At 55.0% G+C, this 27997-nt stretch overlaps 7 protein-coding genes across 7 annotated transcripts in view; 3 read left to right on the forward strand and 4 right to left on the reverse strand.

The window, feature by feature from the left end:
* Window positions 1-3203, reverse strand: part of PTSG_02423 (serine palmitoyltransferase) — a gene marked incomplete at its 3' end in the record, with an annotated part of 4291 nt that extends 1088 nt beyond the window's left edge. Inside the window, exons 1-9 of the mRNA XM_004996859.1 lie at window positions 3040-3203; window positions 2645-2788; window positions 2140-2294; window positions 1866-1936; window positions 1569-1643; window positions 1246-1370; window positions 935-1028; window positions 384-709; window positions 126-166 (exon numbers count right to left, since the gene is read on the reverse strand). Of these exons, the coding sequence (XP_004996916.1) occupies window positions 126-166; window positions 384-709; window positions 935-1028; window positions 1246-1370; window positions 1569-1643; window positions 1866-1936; window positions 2140-2294; window positions 2645-2788; window positions 3040-3108 (1100 nt within the window). The 5' untranslated portion in view covers window positions 3109-3203. The remainder of the gene's footprint in view (window positions 1-125; window positions 167-383; window positions 710-934; window positions 1029-1245; window positions 1371-1568; window positions 1644-1865; window positions 1937-2139; window positions 2295-2644; window positions 2789-3039) is intronic.
* Window positions 3204-3461: 258 nt separating this feature from the next.
* PTSG_02424 (uncharacterized protein) lies at window positions 3462-5359 on the forward strand (the record flags this gene model as incomplete). Its single annotated transcript, XM_004996860.1, has 7 exons — window positions 3462-3587; window positions 3776-3842; window positions 3966-4060; window positions 4245-4337; window positions 4594-4675; window positions 4846-4937; window positions 5300-5359. The coding sequence occupies 7 exons, from the start codon at window positions 3462-3464 to the stop codon at window positions 5357-5359; spliced, it is 615 nt and encodes a 204-aa protein (XP_004996917.1).
* Window positions 5360-5772: 413 nt separating this feature from the next.
* Window positions 5773-15961, forward strand: PTSG_02425 (uncharacterized protein). Its single transcript, XM_004996861.1, has 26 exons — window positions 5773-6103; window positions 6482-6655; window positions 6990-7055; window positions 7248-7334; window positions 7499-7585; window positions 7776-7838; window positions 8066-8169; window positions 8367-8682; window positions 8959-9125; window positions 9388-9549; window positions 9717-9766; window positions 9920-10086; window positions 10332-10514; window positions 10727-10847; window positions 11007-11115; window positions 11297-11414; window positions 11649-11909; window positions 12301-12606; window positions 12895-13020; window positions 13230-13284; window positions 13473-13600; window positions 13765-13799; window positions 14014-14100; window positions 14279-14475; window positions 14801-14880; window positions 15121-15961. The coding sequence occupies exons 1-26, from the start codon at window positions 5990-5992 to the stop codon at window positions 15229-15231; spliced, it is 3474 nt and encodes a 1157-aa protein (XP_004996918.1). The 5' UTR covers window positions 5773-5989; the 3' UTR covers window positions 15232-15961.
* Window positions 15962-16185: 224 nt separating this feature from the next.
* Window positions 16186-17910, reverse strand: PTSG_02426 (uncharacterized protein; the record flags this gene model as incomplete). Its single annotated transcript, XM_004996862.1, has 2 exons — window positions 16186-17423; window positions 17628-17910. 2 exons carry the CDS (start codon window positions 17908-17910, stop codon window positions 16186-16188), a joined length of 1521 nt encoding a protein of 506 aa, XP_004996919.1.
* Window positions 17911-19053: 1143 nt separating this feature from the next.
* PTSG_02427 (uncharacterized protein) lies at window positions 19054-24912 on the reverse strand (the record flags this gene model as incomplete). Its single annotated transcript, XM_004996863.1, has 7 exons — window positions 24353-24912; window positions 24013-24092; window positions 23811-23899; window positions 23122-23482; window positions 22844-22961; window positions 19264-22626; window positions 19054-19145 (listed from the first exon to the last, which is right to left on the reverse strand). The coding sequence occupies exons 1-7, from the start codon at window positions 24435-24437 to the stop codon at window positions 19054-19056; spliced, it is 4188 nt and encodes a 1395-aa protein (XP_004996920.1). The 5' UTR covers window positions 24438-24912.
* A 142-nt stretch (window positions 24913-25054) lies between these two features.
* Window positions 25055-26737, reverse strand: PTSG_02428 (uncharacterized protein; the record flags this gene model as incomplete). The annotated part of the gene is made up of 6 exons (XM_004996864.1): window positions 25055-25249; window positions 25373-25450; window positions 25703-25794; window positions 25995-26064; window positions 26384-26460; window positions 26686-26737. The coding sequence occupies 6 exons, from the start codon at window positions 26735-26737 to the stop codon at window positions 25055-25057; spliced, it is 564 nt and encodes a 187-aa protein (XP_004996921.1).
* A 174-nt stretch (window positions 26738-26911) lies between these two features.
* On the forward strand, window positions 26912-27910 carry PTSG_02429 (uncharacterized protein; the record flags this gene model as incomplete). Its single annotated transcript, XM_004996865.1, has 4 exons — window positions 26912-27023; window positions 27407-27459; window positions 27613-27678; window positions 27902-27910. 4 exons carry the CDS (start codon window positions 26912-26914, stop codon window positions 27908-27910), a joined length of 240 nt encoding a protein of 79 aa, XP_004996922.1.
* Between the last annotated feature and the right edge of the window lie 87 nt (window positions 27911-27997).

The raw sequence follows: 27997 nt of genomic DNA on the forward strand, positions 1-27997 counted from the left end.
ACACACACACGCACGCATGGGGGAGGTGTCAAGGGGAGTATTACCAAAGGATGCAAACGGAGGGGACTGCACACATCCAAGAACCCCCCCCCCGCATGCACACGTACACATGTGTGCTCACTCACCGCTGGCTGTGGGAATGGGCGCGAATGCGGTCAATAATGACCTGCGAAATCAACACACGATGCAGGTGAGCGGTAACGACAGCAGGAACGTCGTACCGAATGCATGTGTACACGAATATGTGCACACACACACACACGTACACACACGCGCACGCACACATCATTCCCCTTCGTCTCAACACATGAACAAAATTATTGACACCATCACCAGCAACCCTTCACCTCCCTTTCCTCCTGTCCTCCTTCGTTCCATCTCACCTTGTCTGCGGCAATGTAGCCACCAGCGCCCCCAAAGCTCTTGGTAAACGTGCCCATCATGATATCGATGTCATTCACGTCGCAGCCAAAGTGCTCCACAACCCCGCGACCGGTTGGGCCGAGCGCGCCGATGCTGTGCGCCTCGTCCAAGTACACATACGCGCCGTACTTCTTCTTCAGGCGAATGACCTCCGGCAGGTTCACCAGCGAGCCCTCCATGCTGTACACGCCCTCCACCACAATCAGAATCTTGCGCCAGGGGCGGTGCGTGCGTGGCTGGCCCTCGATGATGGACGTGCGCAGGATGCTCTCAAGATGCTCCATGTCTGATCAGCGTCGGTGGCGTATTGACCATGGTGTTGGTGGCAGCGGTGGTGGTGACGGTGGTGGCAACGGCAACGCACGTGAGCATGCTTTGGGTGCTGAGGCGGAATGTGCATTTACAGCACACATGTACGCACACACACACACACACACACACATACATACACACACACACACACACACACAAATGCAAATGCACGAACAGCAGGCTGCACTGCCCAACCAACCGTTGTGGCGGAAGACCTTGATCTTTGCGCCGGTGAGGCGGGCGCCAAGGACGAGGGAGGCATGGTTCAACTCGTCGCTGATCAGCAGACACCCCTACACGAACACATGCACATGCATACAGTGCAAGCATGGTTGTGGGTGGATGGGTGAGTCGTGGGTTAGAATGAGCGCACACACGAGAAAGGAAAATGCCAATCTGCCGAGCACCAAAACAATGGAGGCACACAGACACAGATACAGGCACATACACACACACATTTACACAGACATACACGCGCAAAGGTGAGCGAGCAGCCATGGCATTGAGCACCTTGCCGACGAGGACGGGCATGTTTGTTGAGTTTGTTGCGAATCCCATGCCAAAGACCATTGCATCCTCCTTGCCAATGAAGCGAGCAACACAGTCCTCAAGCTCCTTGTGAATTGTACTCGTGCCTGAAAGAGTGGCGACGAAGGGGGCACAAGCCGTGGTAATTCTGTGAGAAGGTGTGACGACACCACGATGCAAACTGGCACCAGTCGAGGGACAGAAGCAGGGGGAGAGACAGACGGATAGAGTAACACATCGACACATGCATGTACACACACACATGCACACACACACACACACATATGAGGCAGGCCAAAACGAACCGAGCTCAGCGCGTGGGCTGGAGTAGGTGACACCGTACTTCTTGATGGCATCAATGGTGGCGTCGGCACAGGGGCCTGACGATGACGATGATGGTGGTGGTGGTGGTAATGGTGATAGCAGTTAGCATGTGCATGACAAGAAAGTGGATGTGACTGCACCACTCACGAACAACTGCACTGTTGTTGTGGCGCTTGTTGACACGAGTGCGAGCCACTTCATCACTCACACACTACCATGTCCATGGCCTGCCCAACAATGACGCGCAAGGCGTAAACAAACAAAAGTGGACCACGCACCCTTGTTCTCGGCAAAGCCAAGGTAGTTGTATGATCCGAGGTTGATGTACGACTTCTTCTCACCCGTGGGCCTGCACCAACCAAAGCAAATGCGTGTGAGAGCTTGTGGGCGTACTGTCACCGGTTGCTTTTGCTTGCAGCGTGCGCTGCGTTGAGTGTGCATGTGCGCTCGTGTGTACATGTGCAGGTGACATGCTGTGTACATGTGTACGTGTGTGAATGCGTGCATGCACAAAACTGTGCGGTTGTCTGGGCAAAGTGTGTATCAACGTACTGGAAGGTCCATCCGTGGTCCTTTGATTCGCGCTCGACAAGGGTGAAGGTGGAGCCAGGCGTGCTGCAGATGGGGCGGTTCCAGCAGTCGCGGATGCGGCGGTACAGGTTGCGGGTGTAGAACGCCTCAAAGTCGCGGTACAGTGGCGGGAAGCTCTGGTTGTTGTTGTTGTTGTTGTTGTTGTTGTTGTTGTTGTTGTTGTTGTTGTTGTTGTTGTTGTTGTTGTGCGTGCGTGCGTGCATGTGGTTGTGGTGTTGGCAAGGCGTGTGAGATTTAGCAGAGCAGCAGGGGAATGAGCAAGCAGCGCGGCAATCAGAAAACAGCGGCTGACTGGGGCGGGGGAAACACGCACACACCCTCGCAGACAACACTGTTGCAGACACCCTCGCAGACAACACTGTTGCAGACACAAGCGCAGCATCACAGACACACACACACACACACGGACACAGACACAGACACAGACCCACACAGACAGCCACATGCTGGCAGCACTGAGGCTCACCTTCATCTTGCTCATTTCCTTGGCGGTCTTGGACTGCTCGAAGTTGTGGTTGCGCATAAAGTCGCGAAGGCGGCCGTACAGGAAGAGCACCGCGTATCCAAGGTACGTCATCACCGCCACCCAAAAGGGCGTTGGCTCAAAGTCCTGCATGCACAGCGGCGCGGGAAACCAAAACCAGGCATACAGCATGGCAGCAACAAAGTTTGCATGAGCGTACACAATACCAGGCGCACACAAGACCTGGACAACCGGTTACTGGCTGGCACTCCTGACATGCATGTCATTGCCTTCCAGCACACAAAACAAAGTACATGCACCGCGCGCACACATACATACACAGACAACAGCACACACACACACACATACACACAGACATACACATACACAACACGCACCTCCTGAAAGACAGCGCCCTCCTCCTGCTGCTGGCCTTTCTTGGCCTGCTTCTTGGTTGCAGAAGCCATGGTTGTTGATGCGGTGGGTCGGTGGCACAACACACAAAGCGAAGAGGCAAAACAACAACAAGGTGTTGCGCTTGCTTTTTTTGGCACACAGAAACTGTCACAGGCGAGATAATTCGTGTACATCTCCTACTTATTTTCCGTGCCCGCAACACTTGAACACTGAAAACCATCACGAAGCGGTGAGCGAGCGAGAAGCTGAGAAGCAGGACACGCACACACACACGCACACACACACACACACACACACACACACACACACACACACACACACACACACACACACGACACACACACACACACACACACACACACACACATACACACACACACAGCAGTACATCAGCGGCATCATCATGGCGGAGAAGAATGTGGTGCACAAGCGCATCGTGTATGGAAACACGGCACACATCATTGAACGATCGCCAGACTCGCCACACACGCACGAGTGGAAGCTTTACGTCCAAAGCGCAACCAACGAGGTACGGTGTGTGCGCGCGGCGCATGCTCGAGCTGATGATGCGACCCTTCAAGTCCAGACACACAAGCCATGTATGGATGCGTCCAAACACACAGACCATGGGTGTATGTGTAATCACTCACACGCGAGCACCTCTTCCACTCACACCCAAACACACACACACACACACATGTGCAACCATATGTGCAGCCACTGGAGAACTTTGTGAAGAAGGTGACATTCACGTTGCACCCCAGCTTCAAACCCCCAACACGAGGTCGTGCTTTTGTGTGTGTGTGTGTGTGTGTGTGTGTGTCAATGAGCATATGTGTCCTAGTGATTGCGTATCCATGTGTTTTCTACCGCAGACTCATGTTGGTGATTCTACATTTGTACGCAGTCGTGGATAAGCCGCCCTTCCAAGTTGTGGAGAATGGCTGGGGCGAATTCGAGGCACAAATCAAAATTCAGTTCCACCCAACAACCCTCAAGTCGGTGAGTCCAGTGGGTTTATGTTGTGTGGATGTGCGTGTGTGTGTATTTTTGCGTGTGTCTGTGTGTCTTTGCGTGTTTGTGCATGCCTTGATTTGTGTTGGACAGTCGTGTCGCTTGAATGACATATGTTTTCGCTTTCCTTCTTGTGTCCGTAATCTCCGCTCTTCGCCGCACCCGCCTGCAGATGACGCTTCGACACATTGTGCGGCTGTTCCCGAGCGACAAAACCATCACCGCCGACGACAACTCCGTTGTCGCGGAGAGCTTTGACGAGCTGGTGTGTGTTTGTGCTTGTGTGCGTGTGCTTGTGCATGCGCCTGTGGGTGGGCAGCTGGTTCTTAGCTGCTGTTTTCTTTCTTGCTGCTTGACGGCTTGTCAGCGCCTCATCTGCTCACCTCATACACATCATACACACGCACACACACGCACACGCACACACACACACACACGCACACACACACGCACACGCACACACACACACACACACGCACACATCACACCTCCTCTGATTTGTTGTGAACCCATGCTGCCAGGTGTTTTCCAACCCTTCTGATTCCATGGCCAAGTACCTCAACAAAGAGCCGAGCCCCATGCTGCAGCCCCGCGCTCGTGATTGTATGTTCTTGCGTCATTTGCGGACAAGGAACAGCCAAGTGTTGTTGAACTTTATCTTCCCCCCCCCTCTTGCCTCCCCGCGTCCGCTCAACTGAGCATGTAGTTATCACTTGTCCATCTACTCCTGACGTGTCTGTTTGTTCATTTGCATGTGTGTGTGCATGGCACAGATGCCGCAGTGGAAACGCAGCAGCTGAAGGCAATACAGGCGGCGAAAGCAGACTTGGAGGCGCAAATGGCAGCCGTACAAAAACAGCACAAGGTGCGTACACAAGCGCTTGTGCGTGTTTGCGTGTGTTTGCATTTGTGTGTTTGCATTTGTGTTTTTGTAAGTTTGTGTTTGCGCGTTTGTGTGTTTGTGTGTGTGTGTGTGTGTGTGTGTGTGCGTGCGTGTGCGTATGTGTGTGTTTGTGTGTTGTCTACAGCTGGTGTTGTCGTGGTACAACCATGATTGCCAGATTGCAACAGCCCGACAGCGTCTCGTTCTTTGTGTGACACACTCAGCCTTCATCATGCTCCAAACTCAGACTATCACATGCACGCACTCTCATACACGCATATGCACACACACACACACACACACGTGCACGCACACACGCACACTGCGCACCTTGTTTTCAACAGGCTTTGGAAGAGGAATCGGTTGCCTTGAATCAAGAGCTGGCACAGTTGCAGCGTGAATGACTGCTCACCCCCCCCCCAAACACACATCTTTTAACTGACGTGCAATGTACATACATCCATCCATACATACACATACATGACTGGATAGCTGGAGCATGGACACGAGGCAAGTGGAGAGGGGCAGTCAAGAAAGTGGAGGGGAGCGGCAGAGAAGCAGGCCACATCAAGGGAGCAACAACACACAACAGCCACAACCACAACAACCACAACAGCAACAACATGCCATCTCCGCAGAAGAACCACCCCCACAAGCTTTGTTCATGAGCGATGCCGTTTGATTTTCTTTGACAACTTTCTCCGTTCCTCCCTGCACCGCCTCCCACAAACAAAAAAAAAAAAAAAGCCGCGAAAGCACACACAAGAGCAAACAACACATCATCAGTGCAAGGCGTTTGGGGGCTGTGCTTGTGTTTGTTGCCACTCCCACACACCCCTTCTTGTTCTTTCTGTGCATTCACACAACACCTCTTCACTTCTTATTGTTATTTGTGCACGAGCGAGTGAGCCAGCGAGCAGCAACGTTTGGGTTTTGTGTGCGTGTGCTTGTGGTGAGGAGCAGTCGGTGTGGTCAGCAACCCAGTCAACGAAGGACGCCTGTTTTGCTCCCCGTGACGACTTGACTCGTGCATCATGGACAACGGCGAGTTCCGCAAGACAGATGACCTTGTCTCCGGCAAGGATGCGCTTGACGAAGACAAGCTGAATGCACAGCTCGAGGAGCGCTACAACTCCGACATCATCTACGTGCGTCAGCACCTGTTGTTTGTTGACTGTGCAGCGTTGCATGCTTGTGGATCTGTGTGCGTGTGCGTGTGCGTGTGCGTGTGCGTGTGCGTGTGCGTGTGCGTGTGTGTGTATGTGTATGTGCACGTGTGTGTGTGCACGTGTGTGTGTGCACGTGTGTGTGTTTGTTCCGTCCACAGCCGATGGCATGGCTGGTCCACTGCGAGGGCGACAGGCTCACTAGGGGCTAGCCAGACCCTTGTTGCATTCCCCGCCCCTCTCCCACCTCCTTTGCTACTTGATACCTGTCCACATGAACACTCACACATGCACACACACATGCACACACATGCACATGCACATATGCACATGCACTCACACATGCGCACACATATGCAGACGTATGTCGGTGACATTCTTGTCGCCGTCAACCCGTACCAGATGCTGCCGCTGTACACGCCCGAGATTGCGCTCAAGTACTGCGACATCTCCAGCAAGGCCGACTTTGCGCCACACCTGTACGCCATCGCTGTCGGCGCATACAATGCCATGATGCGCAACAGCCAGCCCCAGGTATGGCCAAGCCACGAACATGGTGTTTGAGATGCATGTGTGAATGGGGGCAGTGCGCATGATGATGATGCGCTGCTGCACGTGTGGGTTACAGCATGCAGGCTGCATCTTATACACACACGTACACAAACATGCAGGCACAACGATAAATGTGCACCTGCGCTTCCACACAAGTCAACACATACACTCTCTTGAATACACCACACACACACACACACACACACACACACACACTCGCTCACGTGCGCGGGCACACACGCACACACACACACACACACACACACACACACACACACACACACACACACACACTCGCTCACTCTCCTCTTTTCAGGTGACTGTGATCTCTGGCGAGTCTGGTGCTGGCAAAACCGAGAGCACCAAGCATTTCATGCGACAGGTGCGTGGTTGAAGCACGGCGTGGTCATGCACAGTTGCCACCATGTTGCGTGCCTGCTTTGCGTTCTGTGGTGCTGTTGCCTGCAACACACCGCGCGTGCTTGCTTATTCAAACCATACTCACCATCTTCATCGCCAACTGCCTTCATCATCATTATCGTCATCACGCCACCATTATCACATCGCTGCACAGATTATGATGGCCAGCAGCCGGCGCAATGGCGGTGGAGACGACGACGGCCCGCGCGAACTGCATCCCGTTGAGCAGAAGATTATCCAGGTCAGTTGCTCAGCATTCAGCACACACGAGCGCACCCACGCATTCACTCCCTCGTTCACACACTCACGCCCACGCACACATACTTAATCGCTTTCACACACTCACGCACACTCACACCCAACACCAACACCAACATCAACACCAACACCAACACCAACACCCAGACCAACCCTATCTTGGAGGCGTTTGGCAACGCACAGACAGTCATGAACGACAACTCGTCGCGTTTCGGAAAGTTCATCGAGCTCAAGGTTGGTGTGGCTGTGGCATGATACATACACCCCGTGTGCGAGCCGTGCTGCATTTCCACGCATGTGTACGCTGGGTGCGTCGCTTGCTCCATCTTACCTCCACTTGCCTCTCACACCGCATGTTGCCTGCCTGTGCTGTGCTTGTTTGTTTGTCTGCGCGCTTGTGATGTTTCCCTCAACCACTCGACAGTTCAGCCCCATTGGAATGGTTGTTGGTGCTTCAATGTCACACTATCTCCTCGAAAAGGCCAGGGTACGGTTCATCATGACAACACGCGCACACGAGTACGAGTGCTCTCACATAACACACAATTGTGGGTTTGAGTTGTTTCCCGGACCTTGATGGAAATTCATCAACAACCCACGCAACGTATTCACTCGCCCTCGTATGTGTGCTTGTGTGTGTGTGTGTTTGTTTGTTTGTTTGTTTGTTTGTTTGTTTGTTTGTTTGTTTGTTTGTTTGTTTGTTTGTTTGAACAGGTTGTGAAACAGGGCCCTGGGGAGCGAAACTACCACATCTTCGAGCTGCTGCTGGCCGGCGGCGACCTCGGCGCCCTCAAGCTTGCAGGCATCTCCCAGTTCAAGTCAGTGCCCTGTGTGTTTGTGGCCTGTTGTGGCTTCCACTACGCTCCCTTTTCGTATCACTCGCTGCCTGAGGCGATGGATTGTTTCCAGAGCCAAACACACGCGCACACATCAACACGAATCACGTTAGCACACACTGTTCTCTCACTTGTCTGCAACGCTACACTTCCATCCAACGAACACACAACGGCGACAGGTATCTGGCGAGCCGCCGCTCAGACATGGACAACCTCAAGGCCGAGTACACGGAGGTGATTGAGGCGCTTGGCAAAGTCGGTTTTACCAACGAGGAGATTGAGGACATCCAGCGCATCCTGGCCACCGTGCTGCTGCTGGGCAACTTTGAGTTCAAGGACACGTCATCGGACAAGGCCGAGATCACGACGGCGGCGGAGCTGGAGAAGGCGGCGGCAAATCTTGGTGTCGAGCCGGAGAAGCTGCGCATCGGCTTTATGACCAAGCGCCTCGAGGTGGTCGGCCAGGCCATTATCCAGGAACTCAACATCACAGACGTGCGTGCGCTTGGGCTTGCGTGTGTTTGTATTTGGTTGTTGTGTGCGTTCATGCTGCTGTGTGGTTGTGTGGTTGTGTGTGTGTGTGTGTGTGATGCGCTGCGTGCGCTTGCCAAGAATGTTTGCGGCTGCACACGCTGGGGTTGCCTCCCAATACCGCACCACCACTGCCATCACCACTGCATGTTTTCACCGCCCCTCACGATCCACGCTTGCCCCCTTCCCTTCAACACCACGCCTACGGCCGTCTGTTCGCCCGCTACCTAAACGCAACAGGTGCAATATTCGCGGGACGCCGTGTCCAAGGCGCTGTACGACCGCCTGTTCACGTGGCTCGTCACCCGTCTGGACATCATGCTGTGCCCCAACAACCTCCGCTCCGAGAAGCAGCTCACCATCGGCATGCTCGACATCTTCGGCTTTGAGGACTTCAAGGCAAACGGGTACGTGCGCATTAGGAGGAGCGGCGTGCATGTGCACATGAACTCGTCGTGTGTGTTTGTGTGTGTGTGTGTGTGTGTGTGTGTGTGTGCTTGTGTTTTAATGTGCTGACGTGCGTAAGTGTGAATGTGGATGGGTGCTTTGTTTGTGAGTGAGTTGGTTGCGTGTATGTATGCGTGTGTGTTGTCGATGCCTGCGCGTTCATAGTGCTGCACACAACTCACGTTCCGCTGTCTTCTCCGCGACGCGCCATCGTGCGTGCAGCTTTGACCAGATGTGCATCAACCTGGCGAATGAGCGACTGCACCACTTCTTCAACGAGCACATCTTCGCCTCTGAGATTGCTGAGTACAAAGCAGAGGGCATCGAGGGCGCAGAGAGCGTCTTCTTCGAGGACAACGACAAGATTCTTGACCTCTTCTTCAGGTGTGTGCGTGTGTGTTTGTGTGTTTGCGCTTGTGTGTGTGTGCATTCGCGGCAGTGGATGTGCGTTGCTCGAGTACACGGTACAAACTGCGTTTGTTTCTTTCACCGGGAATGACTCACACGTCGCTGCCACCATCACTGCGACTGCTTTTCTTTCGCATCCACAGCAAGGTCTCCCTGCTTTCCATCCTCAACGAAGAAACCAACTTCCCTGGCGGTTAGATACCTCTTGCTTGCCCCTGCCACTCTGCTGTTGCTAGTGCTGCTGCCAGTGCTGTTTACTTCACCCGATGTGTTTGTGCACGCATTTCACACGCCTATGCACCCCCCCCCCTTCTCTCTCTTCATATGTGTCTGTGTGCGTGTACAGCGACGGACCAGACGCTGATGCAGAAGCTGACGGATCAGCTCAAGGACCAGGAGGCGCTGGAGATTAAGCCGGGTGGGTACGCATTTGTTGTCAAGCACTACGCTGGAGGCATCGAGTATCAGATTGAGGGCATGATTGAGAAGAACAAGGACCCCTTGCCAAACCAGGTACATGTCTCCCTGTTCATTGGTGTGTATGTGTTGTGTGTTTGAGAGTGTATGCTGTGCATTAATGAGGAAACGTCTCCTTTTGCGACTGGCGCTGCCTCATCTCGTTGGTTTCGCCTTCCCGATCCTCACCATCACCGCCTCCATCACCACACACGTGCACACACTCCCTGTCTCTCTGTCTGTCTGTCTCTCTGTCACTCTCTGTCACACACACTGTCTCTCTCCCCCGTCCATGTCGCTAGATGGCGCCCAACATGGAGGCGGCCAGCAACTCGGTTGCGCACCTGCTGTTCAAGCCCAACTACATTGAGCTGACGCGCGAGGCCGCTGGCGCCAACGCCGCGCCTGAGGAGTCCAAGGCCGCAAAGCTCAAGCGCAAGAAGACCCGCAAGAAGAGCCGCCGTGGCAAGAAGGCCCGCGCCCTGGTCTGTAGCATGTGGTGGTGTTGCATGCGCTTGGTTCACGTGCACGAGGATTAGGGGTGCTGCTTGTGTGTGGTTTCTGATGGCGTGCACGCAATTTGTTTTAGTCGTGACACCTCCCCAATGCAAACACACACACACACACACTTTCACATGGCACATGAGTGCACACGCATGTTCACCTCCTCACACCCTGACACCACCGCCGCCTGCAGCCGACGGTGAGTTTCCAGTTCAGGACGAGTCTGGACCAGCTGATGACTGAGATGAACCGCTGCATTCCTCACTTTGTGCGCTGCATCAAGCCAAACCTCGAGAAGAAGCCTAAGATGTTCGGTGAGTGCCACTGGCGCACATGTGTACGTGCGTGTTGCGTTTGCCGCTTTTGACTTGCTCGGATCGTTGCGGCACGTTGGAGCAAGTGTCATCTCTCACGGTGCGCGACTTGATCCAACAACAACAACAACAACAACAACAACAACACACTTCATGCAGTTGGCGAGCTTGTGAAGAAGCAGCTCAAGTACACGGGTATGCTGCAGACGATTGAGATGCGCCGTGAAGGCTTCCCCGTCCGCCTCGAGTGGGGCGAGCTCCTTCAGCGGTTCGTCAAGCGTTTTGGTCGTCTTGTGCTCATTGCACCTCCTTGTATCCCGGCACTGGCTCACTATTGCTGCATACGCATCTCCACACCACTGCTTGCACCGGTTCACACTCACACACACGCACACGCACATTCACACACGCACACACCCTGTCCGCGTGTTTCCCTTGTGTGTGTGCAGGTATCAGGGTATTGCGTTTCCCTTCTCGGCCAGCTACGGCAACTCCAAGGACATGGCCATCAAGCTCATGAAGACCGCACAGGCCAAGCAGGAGGAGATCCGCAAGGAGAAGAAGCTGGTGCGCTCGTTTGCTTGCTCATTTGGGTTGCTTGCATGTTTTAGTTGTCTGTTTCGCCGTCTATGTGTGTTTGTGTGCGTGTTTGTGTGCGTAGCTCGGCTCGTGAAAGGTTGCTTCCTGTGGGTTGCTGCCTGTGGGTTTCTTGTGCGACACATCTCCACAATTCCATCTCACCCACGTGCTGCACACCCCCCCCCCCCCTCTTTGTCTGATCGGTGATGCAACTGCCACCAGACGGCGCGCGTGACAACGCTGGACGGATGGAAGCCTGCCAACTCCAAGATGTTCCTCAAGTACTGGCACACGGATGTCCTCGAGACGCTGCTGAAGCCGTTTGACACTGCCATCATCAAGGTGCAGGCGCTTGCCCGCCGCTTTATTGCGCGCTGCCGCTATGTGCCGATGCTGCAGAAGTACCACGACCAGATGGCCTCCATCGCAAACTTCCTCGTCGATGTTCGCTCCAGCAGCGGCGAGATCCACGACAACCTCCAGGTGCCGTGTTTGTGGCGGTGGTGTGATTTTGTGGTGTGGTTGTTGTTGTTGTTGTTGTTGTTGTTGTTGTTGTTGTTGTTGTTGTTGTTGTTGTTGTTGTTGTTGTTGTTGTTGTTGTTGTTGTTGTTGTTGTTGTTGTTGTTGTTGTTGTTGTTGTTGTTGTTGTTGTTGTTGTTGTTGTTGTTGTTGTTGTTGTTGTTGTTGTGTGGCGCAACTGGATGTGTGGTTGTTGAGTCGTGTAACGGCTGGTGTGTCCTGGCCAATGCACCAGCCCTCTGCATTCCCCCCTCCCAAGCTCACGTCAACATGCAAACACACACATCCGCACACGCACAAAACCACCAAAAAAAAAACAAAAAAAAAAACAACCAAACGCTGTGGTGGTGTGCAGACGCTCATCTCAGAGGAGAAGCGTCGCGGCCCGAAGGGTCTTGGTCTGCTGAAGGAGGTGTCTGCCAAGGACGAGGCCAAGGCAAAGAAGAAGATGATGAAGGAGGCTGGCAAGATTGTCAAGGAGGCCGGCAAGAAGGTCGACGTCAAGAAGGCGCAGGCAAAGGCCAAGAAGGACCTGAACAAGAAGCAGAAGGTTGCTGCCTCCTGGTGGAACAAGTACGAGCGCAAGCGCCGCGCGCACCTGGACTCCAACGGCGAAACCTTCCCCTGGTTCCACGGCCTCATCTCCCGCAAGGAGGCAGAGGTGCGCTACAAACATATCCGTATCTGGTGGCAGTGGTGGTGGTGGTGGTTGTGTTGATAGCGGTGGTAGTGGTGGTGGCGTTTTTGAAAAGAGGTTGCCGTGGATGCTTCAGGTGTGCATGTGTGTGTGTGTGGCTGTGTGTGTGGCTGTGCGTGGTTGTGTGTGTGTGTGTGTGGTTATGTGTGATGCCAGTGAAGCTCACGTGTTTTCCACGTGTCACACCATGTGCGAATTCCTTAATGCACCAACGTTGTCTGACGCTGCTCCTCATCTCGTTGCGGCGGACAGAACTTCCTGTACGACGAGGATGACGGCACCTTCCTCATTCGCGTGAGCGAGCGCGCAAACGGCTACGCCATTTCGCTCAAGTTCAAGAAGCGCGTCAACCACTACAAGATTGCCCACAGCGATAACGTACGTTGCATGCCCCTATGTGCCCACGCAACCTGTTGATGAAGCTCGATTTGCACGGGCACGGGCATGTGCAAACCACACGACACGACAAGACACAACACGACACATGCACACACTCACCCCACCCCCACCCCCTCTCTCTGTCTCTCTCTTTGAATATCTCGTGCTGATGGGATCTTGCTGCTGCTTCGATGATGTTGGGTGCACAGGGTGGTTACATTGTGCACGGCTCTGACGAGGACTTTGGCGACCTTGAAGAACTCGGTGCGGTGTTGCTTTCGGTTGCTTGCAGCGTGTGCACGTGTGCACCGTGCGTATGAGCTTGTATCCCGTACACCTTGCGTGTATCGTGTTGTGCTTGCAGGTAGTGGGCAAGTGCCCACTGATCTTTGACAAGTACCCCACTGGTCTTTTTGACTCATCCATTTTCGACGTTACACTTTCGCCTGCAGTCAAATTCTACCACGAGAATGACGTGTCTTCGAGCGGCGACCGCCTGGTCAGCCCGCTGTACATGGAGCACGATCTTGGCCTCGACATTGGCCTCTCAAGCATCAAGGGCGCCCCTGCAGGCAAAGTGGTGCGTTGTGCGTTTGTATGTGCGCTTGCGTGTGTATCTGTTTGTGTGCGTTTGCGTTTTTGTTTGTGGTTATGTGTCAGCCTGTACATGTTGTCTGACTTACATCTTGTTTGTCCACACCACACGCCCATTTCTCGACTCACTGTCTCCTTTTCATTGTGCAGAAATCATACGACCCCAGCTTCGTTCCTCGGAACATGTCAGTTCTTCCATCAATGCTGGCTTGCCAATTGAAATGCTGGGCTTTGTGTGTTGGCGCGCCTATGGACACACCCTTGTCACGTGCTGTACCTGTGCCTATTTCTTTTGTCTGTCACTCACTCACTCACACACACATACACACTCACACACTCACACACTCAAACACACGCTATCTCATCAACATTACGCGCCCTGTGTGTTGTGTGCCGCAGGGAGGAGGATGACGTTGACGAGTCGAAGATGGATCCTCTGATTGTCAGTGATTATCTTGAAGGCGGCGAGCACAACAAGCCCTCATGGTATGTGCGTGCTCTTTTTGACTGTTGTTGGTCAGCCATGACATGACGGGCGATGCAGTGTGAGACCGCACCCCTCCGCTCCTCAAATTGCTCGCCATCTGCGTGCTCCTCCACCTTCGCCATCAAGACCTCACCACTTTTCTTTCACACACACACACACATTGTGCGTGCCCTGCAGGCTTCGCGGCTCCATGTCTCGAGATGAGGCGGAAAAGGAGCTACTTGAGCGTGGACAGGTGGACGGCCGCTTCCTCGTGCGCGAACGCGCTCGCACCCGCACCACCGTCACCTTTGCCATCTCCTATGCGTACGAACGCAAGTTCTACCACCATCTTCTCAAGAAGAAGAAGCACAGGAACTTCTCCCTCAACAACCGTGAGTGTCCTTGGCCGGTGTATGTGTGTATGTATGTGTGTGTGTGTGTGTGTGTGTGTGTGTGTGTGTGTGTGTGGGCGTGTGTTTCGTCTTGATTAGTTTTATTTTATTTTTACGCTGTTTTGTCGCAAGCCCTTATGTGAAGAGAGAAACCGCACACGTTCAGTTGCTTGTCGTACTTAATCGTCCATTCGCAATCCCTTCCCTCCACCATGAAGCACGTGTTACCCCTTCGCCCCCCCTTCTCCCTCTCCCAATGTTGACCGACAACATCCACAATCGTTCTCACCCATTATTCACCCGACATGACCTCACACGTGCTCAGGCCCGCTCAAGTACCAGTATCTCGAGCAGTGCGTGCGCAAGTTCCAGGAAGTGCACTACCCAGGCTTTGCGACACGACTGGTGCGTGCTCCACCGCTCGTTGCGTTTCTCTCACTTGTAGTTTGCTTTGAAGCGTGTTTGCGTCTGGCTTTGGCGAGCATTGCGAGCCCTTTGCTGATCCACCACCACCTTGCTTCAAGCTACGCTCCCCTTACCCACCCTGCTTGACCGCTGTAACTGTCGGTACCATCTGCCTCGTTGTCTTTCGCTCCCTTGCGCTGTTACACTCACACATGTTTGATGTTGTGCTGTGCTGTGCAGGAGGCTGATGCTCCGCCGGTGTCGGCGATCGAAAAGTCGGGTGGCAAGAAGAAGAACAAGAAGGGCAAGAAGGGCAATCCCCCTCTGCCAAGCCGCAACTATCGCAAGTGATTGCGCCGCGTGCAACCTCACCCAATTTAGTGCGGGCACAAACACCCTGCGCACGCTGATTGTTCTCTTTTGGTTTCATGCCAGTTGTGTTCCCCCCCCCTTCCCCCAAATGTCTTCGCGAGGGCGTGTCGTCCTTCCCACTTGCCTATTGCTTGTTTCCCACTGTATGCTGTTGCACCACACCCCTTTGTGTCTTATGGCTATTTCTCTACACTCTCTTCGTGTGCGTTTACTCTGTGCGTGTATGGTGCAAGTCCTTGTTCATTGTGAGCCCTCCCCGATGCGCGCTTGCGTCGGGCACCGTGTGCACAGTGCTCCTGTTGACTCATCAGTCACACGTGCATGCAAAGTATCCCAGTTCTTGGTCACTCGAATGACAGGGCAACTGGGATGTTTCGTGCTACTCGTTTTTTCTGTTGTTTGCTGCTTGTGTTTTCGTTTCTTCGAAGCAGTTTGGGCCATGGTTTCATGCTGGTTTCTTGCAACACCCCTCTCTTGCTTTCCGCTTGTAGCGCTATTGTTTGGCCGTTTGTGATGCATATGTGTGCAGGTGTGTGATGCGTGTTGAGGACATTTTTGTCCGTACTCGTCGCTGGGGCCGCATCACATCACGTGTTGACATTGACACCAGCACAATACAGTTCTTGTTGCTGCGGTTTATTCACACGTCTCATCGTCAGTACAGGCCATCATCGTTGGCTTATCAAATGTACACCAGAGTCGTTCAGCAGTCACCTCGTTACAAACCCGTTGGGTGTGAGGCTGGGAGCAAGAGTCATTGATTGGTATGAACAATACGGGACGTAGCCGATCGCACACACACACACACACACGCACACACACACACACGCACACACACGCACACACACACACACACACACACACACACACACACACACACACACACACACACACACACACACACACACACACACACACACACACACTGTGGCTTTAAGTTCTTGCGGAGCCTTGGCGTGGTCGCCCAAATGCTTTGGGAAACGCGGGCAGGGAAAATGCGGGGCTGGCAGCTGGCCTGTCAGTTGGGTTGGTTGTCTTGGTTGGAGTCGTGAGCAGTGTGGCGGTTGTGTTGGACGATGTCACGCTCTTGTCCTCCTTTTGTCCAGTGTGCGGTGCAGCTGGCGCTGACGTTGGCGTTGGTGGCGGAAGCGATTCTGCTTGCTGCTGCGCTTGTGCCTGGCTGGGCTTGCTTGCCCTCCTGCGTTTGACCAGCACCGGCTTCTCGCCCTTGGCCACCTCGTCCATGAGCGTGACTTTCATGGCAGCCGCTGCACGCGCACCAGAACCAGCGGTGCGTGATGGCTTGCTCGCTGCTGAAGAAGGCTTTCGCATGAGCAGAAGGTTTCGCTTGGAGGCTGCTGAGGTTGGAGCGTGGGCGCCACGGTCCGTGCTACTCGCCATCGGTGTCTGCGGTGTCGCAGGAGACTTGACCTTGCGTGCACTGCTGTCTCGGCTCGCCGCACTGCTGGCTGTGGAGCTGCGGCTGTCGCCTGCTGTATCACGCGTTGGAGTGCGCGGGAGCGACGATGAATGCGCAACGTCGAGCTGATCAAACAGCAGCTTGGACGTGTGTGCGCGCGGCCGCCGTTTGAAGGCCGCGGGTGCCGTGGTGGCAGGGCTCGCACGAGCGCTGGCCTTGCGCTCCAGCGGCAGCGACAGCGGTGTTGCAGAACTGAATTCGCTCTCAAAGTCATAGACATCGCCTGCAGGGGCAGCTGCCATGGTGTCCGCACGGATGGGTGTCGTAACAGTGGATGACTTGGTGGCTGCGGTGGCCGCCTTCTTGCGCTCTGTCCGCCTGATCACGGCTCTTCTTTTCCCCGGTGACGCCTGATTCTCCTTCACATCGTCAGCCGTGTCCACTGACTTCTTTATCTTCTTCGCCCTCTTCTGTACCATCGTCTCCGTTGCTACTGCCGTTGTTGCCTCTGCTGCTGGTGGCAGTGTTCTTGTTGAAGACCGGCGCCTGGACACGGGCGAGGAAGCCTTCGTCAAGGTGTCAGGGAGAACAGTAGCGGCGGGAGTGGTGGATGCAGGGCTGCGCTTCGCTCGCTTGCCGGTGGTGGCACCGGCCGTGCGGCCGCTCCGTCGCTTTGCCTGTGGCTTGTCCTCCTCCAGCAACGGGTCCTTTGCCGCACCACTGTCATTGCCGTGTGTGCTTGTGTCTGCTGCTGAGGTGGTGGAAGCCGTGGCGGTGGCACTTGTGCGGCGTGAACGGCGGAGCGTGCGGGTTGGTGCTTTGGCTGATGGGGAGGACGGCGCAGCCGGGGCTCGTCGGTCTGCCGCTGCCTTGGACTTGGTGCGTTTGCTTGGTGGGTGCACTGGCAGCACTGCTGCAGACGCCGCGGTGCGTTCACCACTATTCTGGCTTGTACCGCTGCCACCATCACCATCGGTGGGCTCGTTGTCAGTGTGTTGCGCGGTGTTGTTGCTGCTGCTTCGGCGTTTCAGTGGCCGCCGACTCTGGGCGGCAGTGGCACCAGCGCGACGCGCTGAGTGGCTCGGGAACGAGGGCAGGGCTGGCGAGGCAGAGGCGGATAAGCGCAGGACAGCCTTTGCTTTGGCCGGTGAGATGTCAAGCGCTGTTGCATCCAGTGGCTGAGAGCTAGGCAGGTCCTCGTCGTCAAAGTCAAACACGGAGGAAGGCGCATCAGACATGTGGTCGCCCTGGCTTGCCTCTTTTGCACCTGCTTCTTCCATCGCACCTAGCTGGTCCCCATGCAAGCGGGACTTGGCAGGATGCTGCGGCACACCACGCTTCTCTGGCCGTTTTCGCCTGCCTGGCGAAAGCCCCAGCAACAGATCCTTTGGTCTCGCTGGCTGGGTGCTGGACGAGCGGCGACGGCGGCTCCTTTGCCCTGCCCTTGCAGGCGAACCCACGACTGACGGCTCCACACCGACATCTTTTTCTTCTTGCTGCTGCTGCTGCTGCTGTTGTTGTTGTTGTTGTTGTTGTTGCTGTTGTTGTTGTTGTTGTTGTTGTTGTTGTTGTTGTTGTTGTTGTTGTTGTTGTTGTTGTTGTTGTTGTTGTTGTTGTTGTTGTTGTTGTTGTTGTTGTTGTTTGTGGAGGCGGCGGGAACGCCTGGTGTCTGGCCGACTCGCAACAACAACAGCGTCGTCTTCGATATCGACAATCCCTTGTTTCATCTTGCCGGTGGTCTCTCTGCTGCTGGTTGAGCGGGAGGTGCGTCGCCTCTGCTTCTGAACAACGCGCGGCGACACGCCCTGTGCTGCATGTGTGTTTTGAGCCATCGTGCCAGCGTCAGTGGTATGTGCTGCGGACGATACATCGTGTGTGTTGTCTTCATCGTCGCTGCCCTCCTTCACATCCTCCTCCGCGGACCCCGCCACTGGCGGGTGTGGTGAAGGGCTTTCTTGCACGCTTTCGCGGCTTGCGCGGACGGCAAGGCGCAGAGATTGTCGCCTGATGAAGCGCATACCAGAGTAACACAGCCACCACCGTCGGACGCAACAGTTGCCGGTGTTCAATGAGCGTTGGGAGGAGACGGCAATGGAGAACAAACCAAGCCCAAGCAGCAAACACAATACATCTTAACGCAACGCAAACACAAACACAGCACAACAACCAGTGTGATGCGAGAAAACTGTACACGCACCTGTGATGCAAGAGGGGCGGGGCGGAAGCAGCGGCACCCGTCCACGAAGATGATGGACGTTTTCCTCCTTTCCTTTTCTTTACTGCTGATGTATGCCTCGCAGTACTTTGTCGCCTTTGGGTCTTGGCAGCGTGCGCCTCCTCCCGCTTCTCCTCGCTTGACGAATGCTTCGCACGGCGGGCAGCTACAGGAGGTGAGGTCGCCTTGCGAGGTGAAGCTGCTTGCTCCATCTGGGTGCGTTGCTCGTCTGCTGCACACCTGGGTACCCTTGCTTCACTAGATGAAGTGGTCGAAGCAGCGGCAGCGGCCACGGCCAGATCCGTGTCTTCAGCGCTGGTCGTTGGTTTGTTGCTGTTGGGGTCATCACCAGAGAGGGACGGCAGTGCGCACACACCGAGATCAGCCACGCCTTCGATGCTGGAATCCACAACAGCTGTTGGTGCTGTAGGCTCAACGGCAACACGCGCGCCCTCTTGGGCAAAGTCTGTCTGCTTTTCTTGCTCGCGCATGGCAGCAGCTTCGACTGGGTTGTCATGCTCTTCTTGTTGCTGTTCAGTTGTACCCTTACCATGTCTTTGCGCCTGTCCCTCCAAATTGAGGGCTTTTGCCTCATTTGCATCATTACCATCAGCGTCAGCCTCACCCTCATCATTGTCGTCAGTTTGCACCTCCTCATACTCTTCAATCTCTTCGTACTCCACCACCTCGTACTCATCTTCCTCGCCCTTGTCACTCGCTGCACCTTCAAGTTCACCACGAGACATGTCTGTGTTCGGTGTGTTCGGTGTGTTGGACAGCAGACATCGTTGCTGCTCATCCTTCCCATGACCCGCATCCGCATCTGCAACTTCACTCCCGGTGCCATCCGCTGCATCATGCTGTGCTTCGGTGTCACGCTGTCCGCCATGAGCCCCAGCTGTGTCGGTTGGCGTGGTGTCCTTCGCTGTGTCTTGATCCTCATCGTCTGCGTGGAACGCGGCCTGAAGCGTGTGAAACAATGGCGTGGACGACACGCGCATGTCTCCATCACCGTCACCGGTGCCAGCATTGGCAGTGCCGTGATCGGGATGCCCAAGCCCATCAGAACCGTGGCGTTTGCAATGTCCATCATCATTATCATGGCCGGTGCTGGCATGATTGCCATCATCGTCAACAGCGTGCGCTTCTTTCATGTGCCGGACGCTGCTCGGTTGCACTTGATCAGGACAAGCCGCTGCAGTTGGCTTCGACGTCGACACAGCGGCTGGCGTTGTTGGTGTTGGCGTAGGTGTGCGACTCTTGCGTGCAGCATCGGCCAGCAGCGCCTCGTTGCTAAAGCGGTTGCGGTTGATGAGGACATTGGCAATCAGCCGCTGCAGCCGCGCATCCGTGCTCAAGACGTGCGCGGGAAAGCGCGCATTATGGGCTGACTGGGCGAGTGGAGCTGTGCTGGCGTGCGGGCGGTGGATACGGGCACGGGACGGCGAGCCAGCGAGGATGCCGGCCGCTGCAGAGTACGTGTCGGGCTCTTGCATCAGCATGCTGTGTGGTGATGGGGATGCAACAGCCAGGTCCATGTCGTGCAGAGTGGTCGCAGCAGCAGCTGCTGCTGCTGCTGTTGTCGTTGGGGGGAAAGCAAGTGGCTCGAAGCGCTCGCTGGGGCGGCGCGTGGATGCCAGGGTGTTTCGACCACTGGACAACACATCACGCAGAAGTGAATCATCGCTCTCTTCGTGATCCGCGCCAGCATCATCACCACTCGGCAAGTAATCGTCATCATCGTCGTCGTCGTCGTTGTCATTATCATCGTCATTGTCGTTGATATTGTCATCATCACCACCACCACCACCTTCGTCGTCTTCGTCCGGGCGCTGGTCGTTGCCTTTGCCTGTATGCATTTGCTTACGGGCGCCCTCGTCGTCATGAGCTGGATCGACTGCCGTGTGCCCATGCCCCTGACGCTCACCGCCGCCTGGCGCATTCTCGACACCTCCGTTGTCAACATCGCCGTTGCGGGCATGTTCCTCCTGCTCATCCATGACAAGGCAGTCCACAGCAAAGGCACCGCCTTCTTCGTCATCTTCCTCCACAATCATTGCCAGATCCCCTCTGTGTGGGCAGGGCCCGCCACGCCCACCGCCTTCCTGACTTAAAGGCATCTGCTGAGCGTGGTGACCTTGCTCGTGGGCCTCGTGAACGGCAGCAGTGGTGGTGGCGACACAGCCGCGCAAGCCAGTGAGGATGTGCGGAAAAGCGTGGCTGTGCGAGGTATCCGTTGAGCGCCCAAATCCGCCATCGCCGGCGCTGGTGTCGCCAGGCGGGAAGTCGCTCGTGGTTGGAACATACGAATCAAACGGGTCTTCGTCGCTGGTGGCACCGGCAGCGGCATGTGCAAGCGGTGCATTCGAGCCACCGCCACCCACAGCACCACTGTGTATTCTGGGTCCTTGGTGGTGCTGAAGGCGACGGTCGTGTAGCTGCAGCTGCGCCGGCGCTTGAAGGGAGCCCTTGACACTTGCCAAATGCTGGCGGTGCTTTGAGTCAAGCCCATCATCATCATCATCATCATCATCATCATCATCATCATCATCATCATCATCATCATCATCATCATCATCATCATCATCATCATCACCATCGCCACCATCGCCACCATCGTCATCATCATCATCATCACCATCGTCATCACCAATGTCACGGACTCCATTGCCGTTATCATCACCATTGTCTTCATCATCGCCATCGTCGTCATCATCACCATTGTCTTCATCATTATCGGTACACTTTTGGCCATGCGTGCCTGCGGCCAAGTTCACGCGCGCCGCCCACAGCCTGCGGTGCCACTGGGTACTGCGATGACGACGAGGCGACTGAGTTGTCTCGCTTGGGCTAGCACACAGCATGTCCTCCTCGACGTTGGCGGCCAAAGCCCCAGCGGTCGTGGCTGTGAACCCGGTGCTTCTGCTGTTGTTGCCTGTGGCGCGCAGCCGCTGCTGCGCGTCCGCTGGTTCTCGCACCGGCCTGGGTTGGGCGCTTGCACTGGCGGTAGCTGCGCTGGTTGCGGGGGCGTCGGAGGTTTCGCGAAGGAGGCGGCGCAGGGGGAGGTGTCCAGCCTGCAATCGCGAATGACGCAGAATGGCGTGCTTCCGCACCACCTTGTCTGGCGATGGCGAATTGAGCAAGACGTCCACACTCTCTGAGATGGCGTGCTGCGGCGCTGCTCCAGGGATGGTGGCAGTGGCAGTGGACGCGGCTGCTGTTGTGGCGGCCGCGGCAGCAGCAGCAGCAGCAGTGGTGGTGGCTGCTGTTGTGTTGGGCAGGGTTGATGCAACCACAGCTGCACTGGCGGTAGTGGGTGTGTTGGGGTGACCACCATGTCTTGCATGCAGTCTTGTCACGTCTGGATTGTATGGGCGCGTGGCGAATGCAAGTGCCTGCTGCCTGCTTGCGTGCCTTGAGGGGGTGGTTGGCGCACCCCGGGCAGAGTCAGCGTCCTTTGCAGAGTCCTCCCACTCCTGCATGGCCCTGTCGAGGTCGTAGATCTGCATCCACTTTGTGACGCCGCTCCACTCCTGCTTGTTGGCATGGTATGCAACGTGCCTGGATGACCTGCGGTGGTCGTCCACGCCCGACCGGTAGCGTCTCATGCACGCCTCGCACATGCCGTGAGGGGCATCTGTTGGCTGCATACCTATGCGCCGCTTCTTCTTCTTCCTCTGCCGCCTCCGCGCCCGCTTTCCCGCCCTCTTCTTCTGGTTGAACGGCGAGTAGTCATACGCTGCAGGTCGAGAGTGGGTGTAAGCGGGGGAGATAGGAGTGCGAGCGTGCGTGTGTAATTCAGCGAATGAGTGAGTGGTGAGTGAGTGCAAGGTTGTGTGTGCGTATGCGTGTTGGCTGATGTGTCAAGCAAGGGCCGGATTGCAGCAAGCACGCACGCACGCACACACACACACACACACACACATGCACACACACATACACATACATACACTCACGTGCAAGGAAGTTGACGCGGGGAAAGCGCTTGTAGGATCCTTGTCGAGCAAATTCAATGTAGCTCGCCCGAAATGCACCACATCGCTCCTCCAGCTTGAGAAACGGCGAATCCAAGACCTGCGCGCGCGTGTATGTTTGTGTGTGTGTGTGTGTGTGTGTGTGTGTGTGTGTGTGTGTGTGTGTGTGTGTGTGTGTGTGTGTGTGTGTGTGGCGTTGAGGGGGAAACTGGGGTCATGGAAGCAAGCACAAACATGCGGTGATCGTGTCGAAGGCTCACCTTTCGACGTGTAGTTGGGACGTTGGAAGGGATGCCTGGTCGATGAGGCCGCTGGCGCAGCCTGCCGCGAGAGACAGTCACCACACCTGATGACAGGGGCCGCCGTCCCAGCGAGGCACGCGCTGGCGTCCCAAGAACCGCCTCACACAGCTGGCGCGCTTGCTCTGTGGAGATGATCTGGATGCCGAGGCTGATGGCTTGAAGCGCAACAGCGAGCTGTGGGTCGACGTCATTGTTGCTGCCAGAAGCACGTGGCTGCGATCGCGACGCAGCCAAGAGTTGTTTGGCTCTGTTACTTCCCACCGCAGACTGGCGCGGCAATGCTTGCGACTTCCTTTGCCGTTGAAGCATAAGTTTAGCACTGCAACAGTCACAGAAAGACAGGGGGCGGGGAGGAGTTGTGAGTGTGTTTGAGTTTGCGCGAGCGTGTGTGTGTGTATGTGTGTGTGTGTATGTGTGTGTGTGTGTGTGAGCATGTGTGATTGTGACAGAGAGAGACAGACAAACAGACAGGCAGACAGAAAGAAAGAAAGAAAGAAAGATAGAGAGACAGAGAGATGGGGGGGGGGGAGAAACCCTATGCGGTGCAAGCGAGGATGCAAGTGCGCGCAGCAGGGAGGGTAAACGCGTTCATGCATGTGTGCAATTTGTCAACACAGATGCTGGTGCATGCATGCAAGCCGAGGTACCTGTTCTTTGGTATGTTTGATGCTTTCGTGAGCACTGCCGCGGGCACGACAGCATAGTTGGTGGCTTTATCGAGGGCCAACTCAATCCTCTGCGTGGCGTGGCGATGGTGAGCATGGAGAGCACGCGTGAGCGGTTTCGGAACCAGGAGGCGCGTGGTTGGCAGACCTCAAGCAAAACGAACTGGGGTGTCAAGGTGCTTACCGCGCCACAAAGTCGTAGCCTCAGTTTGAGGTCTTCGTCATTGGCTTCAATAAAGAAAGTTTTGTTCTGAATCAGCAAGGCTGCGCCAGAGAACGTGCAGGAGGATGCAAGAGACATATCGCGTGAGCTGGTGCAGGCACTCGATGCATGCGATCAACCACGTGCATGTAAAGTTGCACTCACGAACCCCACCTCTCAACATGCATGCACAACATACGTGCACACACACACACACACACACACACACACAAACCTCACGTTCACTCACAAACACACACACGCACACACAGATCATACTCACTCACAAATGCGCACATACATGCATACATGCACACAATACCTGCGGCAGGTTTTCTGTGCTGGCCATGAGCGGAGTTTGGTGTGCCTTTGCCGCGACGTGCTTTGCTGGTGGTGTCATCGTCCATGGTGTCGAGGTGAGAGGTCGGCGGAGGTTCGTGGCTGCAGCACGGGTGTCCGCAACCATCAGCTCACACACTACCACGTCTTTGCACGCGCGCACAAAGCGGCGTCGTGGATAGTGAGTGCAATGTAACGTGGGCGCTGCTTGGCGATGAACCTGCCCGCCCAGTGTCCACTTTCAGCTGCTTGCCGGTGCTATATGTGCTGTTGGGTGGGTTGTGCTTGCGAACAGATTTCCCGCCAGCTTGAGAGTGTCCTTCACTGGCCTGTGCACTGTTGGTGTTGGTTATCTCTCTCTCTCTTCTCTCTTTCTTGTCGTCTTGTCACCTCTCTCAACCACTCCTGCTGCTGCTGCGTCTCCTCCCCCTCTGTTCTTCTCCCTTTGTGCTCCTTTGTGTCGATCCTTCCGCTCAAACACCAACCACCAGCCCCACACACCCGCCAACACAATCGTCGCTGGAATTGAGATTTGCGCGCGAACCAGTCTCGAATATTATGCGTATTTTCAGCTAATTGTCAACAAGCACCGCAGAAAAAGCGGACGGTGTGTGTGTGTGTGTGTGTGTGTGATGAGTGTGCGTGTGTGTTGAATGTGTGTGTGATGTGTGTGATGTGTGGTGCATCAAGACGCTTGTTGTTGTTGTTGTTGTTGTTGTTGTTGTTGTTGTTGTTGTTGTTGTTGTTGTTGTTGTTGTTGTTGTTGTTGGTCTGAACCCAGGATGCCATCGGCATGATCAATGTGTCGTTGAATCTCAGCAGCCAAAGACTCGCGCTGTTGAATCTGCTCCATCAGCATCACCTTCACGGTTTCCATGGCCTGGCATGTGTGTGTGTGTGTGTGCATGCATGCAATGCGTTTGAGTTGTGACTCGCAATGGACTGTCGAGTCGAACCGCAATACTAGAGAGGGGAGTGCTTGCTTCTGCTGCGAGCGTCGCACCTGGTGAGGGCGGAATTCGTTGACGAGGTGATGGATGTTGAAGAAGATGACGCGTAGCCGCTCCAACGCCGCATTCCTCTGAGCAAGGAAAACAAAATGAGTGCGCACGCACACACACACACACACACACACACTCGCAAGTACAGAGCAGCACACACTCACACAATCACTAACTAACACACACACACACACACACACACACTCGCAAGCACAGAACAGCACACGCACACGCAAGCACAGAACAGCACACGCACACGCAAGAGTACACGCACGCACTGGCTTTCAGGCATAAACACACACACACATACACACACGCACACGCACACATACCTGATCAATAGCACCGGCTGTTGCATGGTCCAACACCTCAAGAAAAGCCTTGAGCCCCTCCTTATTCAGCCGTTTGATTTCCTGTGCATGAGCTTGAGATTGGCATATCCAGTGACAGGTGCGTGACACGTATTGTCAACTGCATTGTAAGCTACACTGCAACAGATTGTGCCGACAAGAATTCTCAAGCGTGCAGTAACATCAACACACGCAAATATACACACGCACACAAGTACGAGGGCACCACGACACAAGCAAGCAAACCAACAAACAAAGTGCACAACCAACATACTTGAGTGTTCCAAGTCAGCCATGACCGGCAATCCACTGTCCTTGAGAGCAGGCAACATCATGGTCTCCAGCTGACAATCACGCGGATAGCATAAATGACACGGCAGGAGTAAGCGGACGCTGCAATCAAGGAATGCAAACACTGTCCATGGGGCCACAGCAGCAGTGCATGCATGAACACTGTCAAGCTTATATTGCCGTTGGCACACACATGCAACCACGGCAAGACACATATAGGCTGGAGCGCACAAACACGAAAGCGCACACTGCACGCGCATACAAACACACACACACACACACACACACACACACACACACACACACACACACACACACACACACACACAGGCGACACAGGTGACACTTTTCAACCATCGCACGCTCCATTACATTCACGGGTTGGCCGTAGAGAAGGAACTGTGGCCCGGGAGGTGCAGGCGGCGCGGGCGCCGTGCCATTTTCAACGGCTACAACCCCACCATCGGGTGCGGACACGCGAACATCATCGCGCGCACATCAGACAATGCCAACCACGCAAGCATCGAAGTGTCATGTCAGTGTCGCAGCCAAGGTCGCGGTAACGTTCACCGCTTGACGTTCATACAAACACGAAGAAGGATTGCCACCGAAACTGGAAATTGCACGCATACACACGAGCCACTGCGCAGCCTTCAAGCCCTCAACCCACGCACCTTCATCTGTGTACTGTTGGTAGAAGACTGGCGGTGCCGGGAAGTCACCCATGGCGATGGATGACAGCGAGCGAGAGCAGCGATGACGTGCGAGAGAAGTCAAGCAAGAACCAGCCAGCGGACGTTTGATGCGGTTGTGGATGATTTGTGAACGTTTTCTTTCTATTTTCGGCACAACGCGGTCCGTGCTCACTTCACACACCAACAACACACACGCACGGCAGCCATGTCGAAGCGGCCGCGTGTGGAGCGGCGCCCACGGCTTGGGCCAGCGATATACGACAATGCCAAGCGGTTGAGACAGAAGCAGAGTATCTTGGACACGCTCATGAAGACAAGTACGTCGCTGCTGGTCGCGTGCCTCCTCACGCACGCTGGGAACGTTCCGAGTCACACATGTGGTGCACATGTGCTTGTGTGGATGTGGTGTGGGGAGGGGGGTTGCAACGCGCTGCGAACATGAACAACTTTCCTGACAACGCACACGCACACACACACACACACACACACATACACATACACACACACGCACACGCACACGCACACATACACACACACGCGCACACGCACACGCACACGCACACGCACACACACACACACACATACACATACACACACACGCACACGCGCACACGCACACACATGCACACACACACGCACACACGCGCATACATACATAACTTTGTGCGCTTGGTGGACGGTTTGCGTTTGCGTTTCGCAGAAGCCTTCACAGAGTCGTGGTCCTACTTGCAGCGATTCGGCATTACTTGGCATGTGAGTGTGTGAAAGGCAGACATGCGCTTGCTGTCAAGCTACCATTGCGAGCGTGATGGCTGTGTGAAGAGCTCCTGGAAGCAAGCCGCGTTAGCCGCCTTTGACGACTGCGTTTGCGCTCACCCATTGTTCCTTCCTGCTGCTTGTGAACAGTGGAGAACAAAACCATGGCTGGTTCCCGAGTCCGAGGACCGCGACTACATGAGTGCAAACGAAAAGGTACGTTCAATGAATACCTGCCCTTGTGCGTCTGTGCGTCTCTGTGTGTGCGTGTGTGGGTGGGTGGGTGGGTATGTGCTTGCGCGTCTGTGTGTGTGTGTGTGTGTGTGTGTGTGTGTGTGTGTGTGTGTGTGTGTGTGTGAGCTGCCCTCTCCTTAAATTCTTAGTGGAAAGAGAGGTGGCATGTGCTTAATATCCGATGCAAGATACAACTAATGTAAAGATCTCGTAAGCCTCGCTATGTGCACGTAATTCACTCGAGCAGATTATTTTTTTTTTGTTATGCTGAGACGTGCCGTTATAATCTATTAAAAAAATA

Source organism: Salpingoeca rosetta (assembly GCF_000188695.1).
Source record: "Salpingoeca rosetta unplaced genomic scaffold supercont1.5, whole genome shotgun sequence".
NCBI lineage: Eukaryota > Choanoflagellata > Craspedida > Salpingoecidae > Salpingoeca > Salpingoeca rosetta.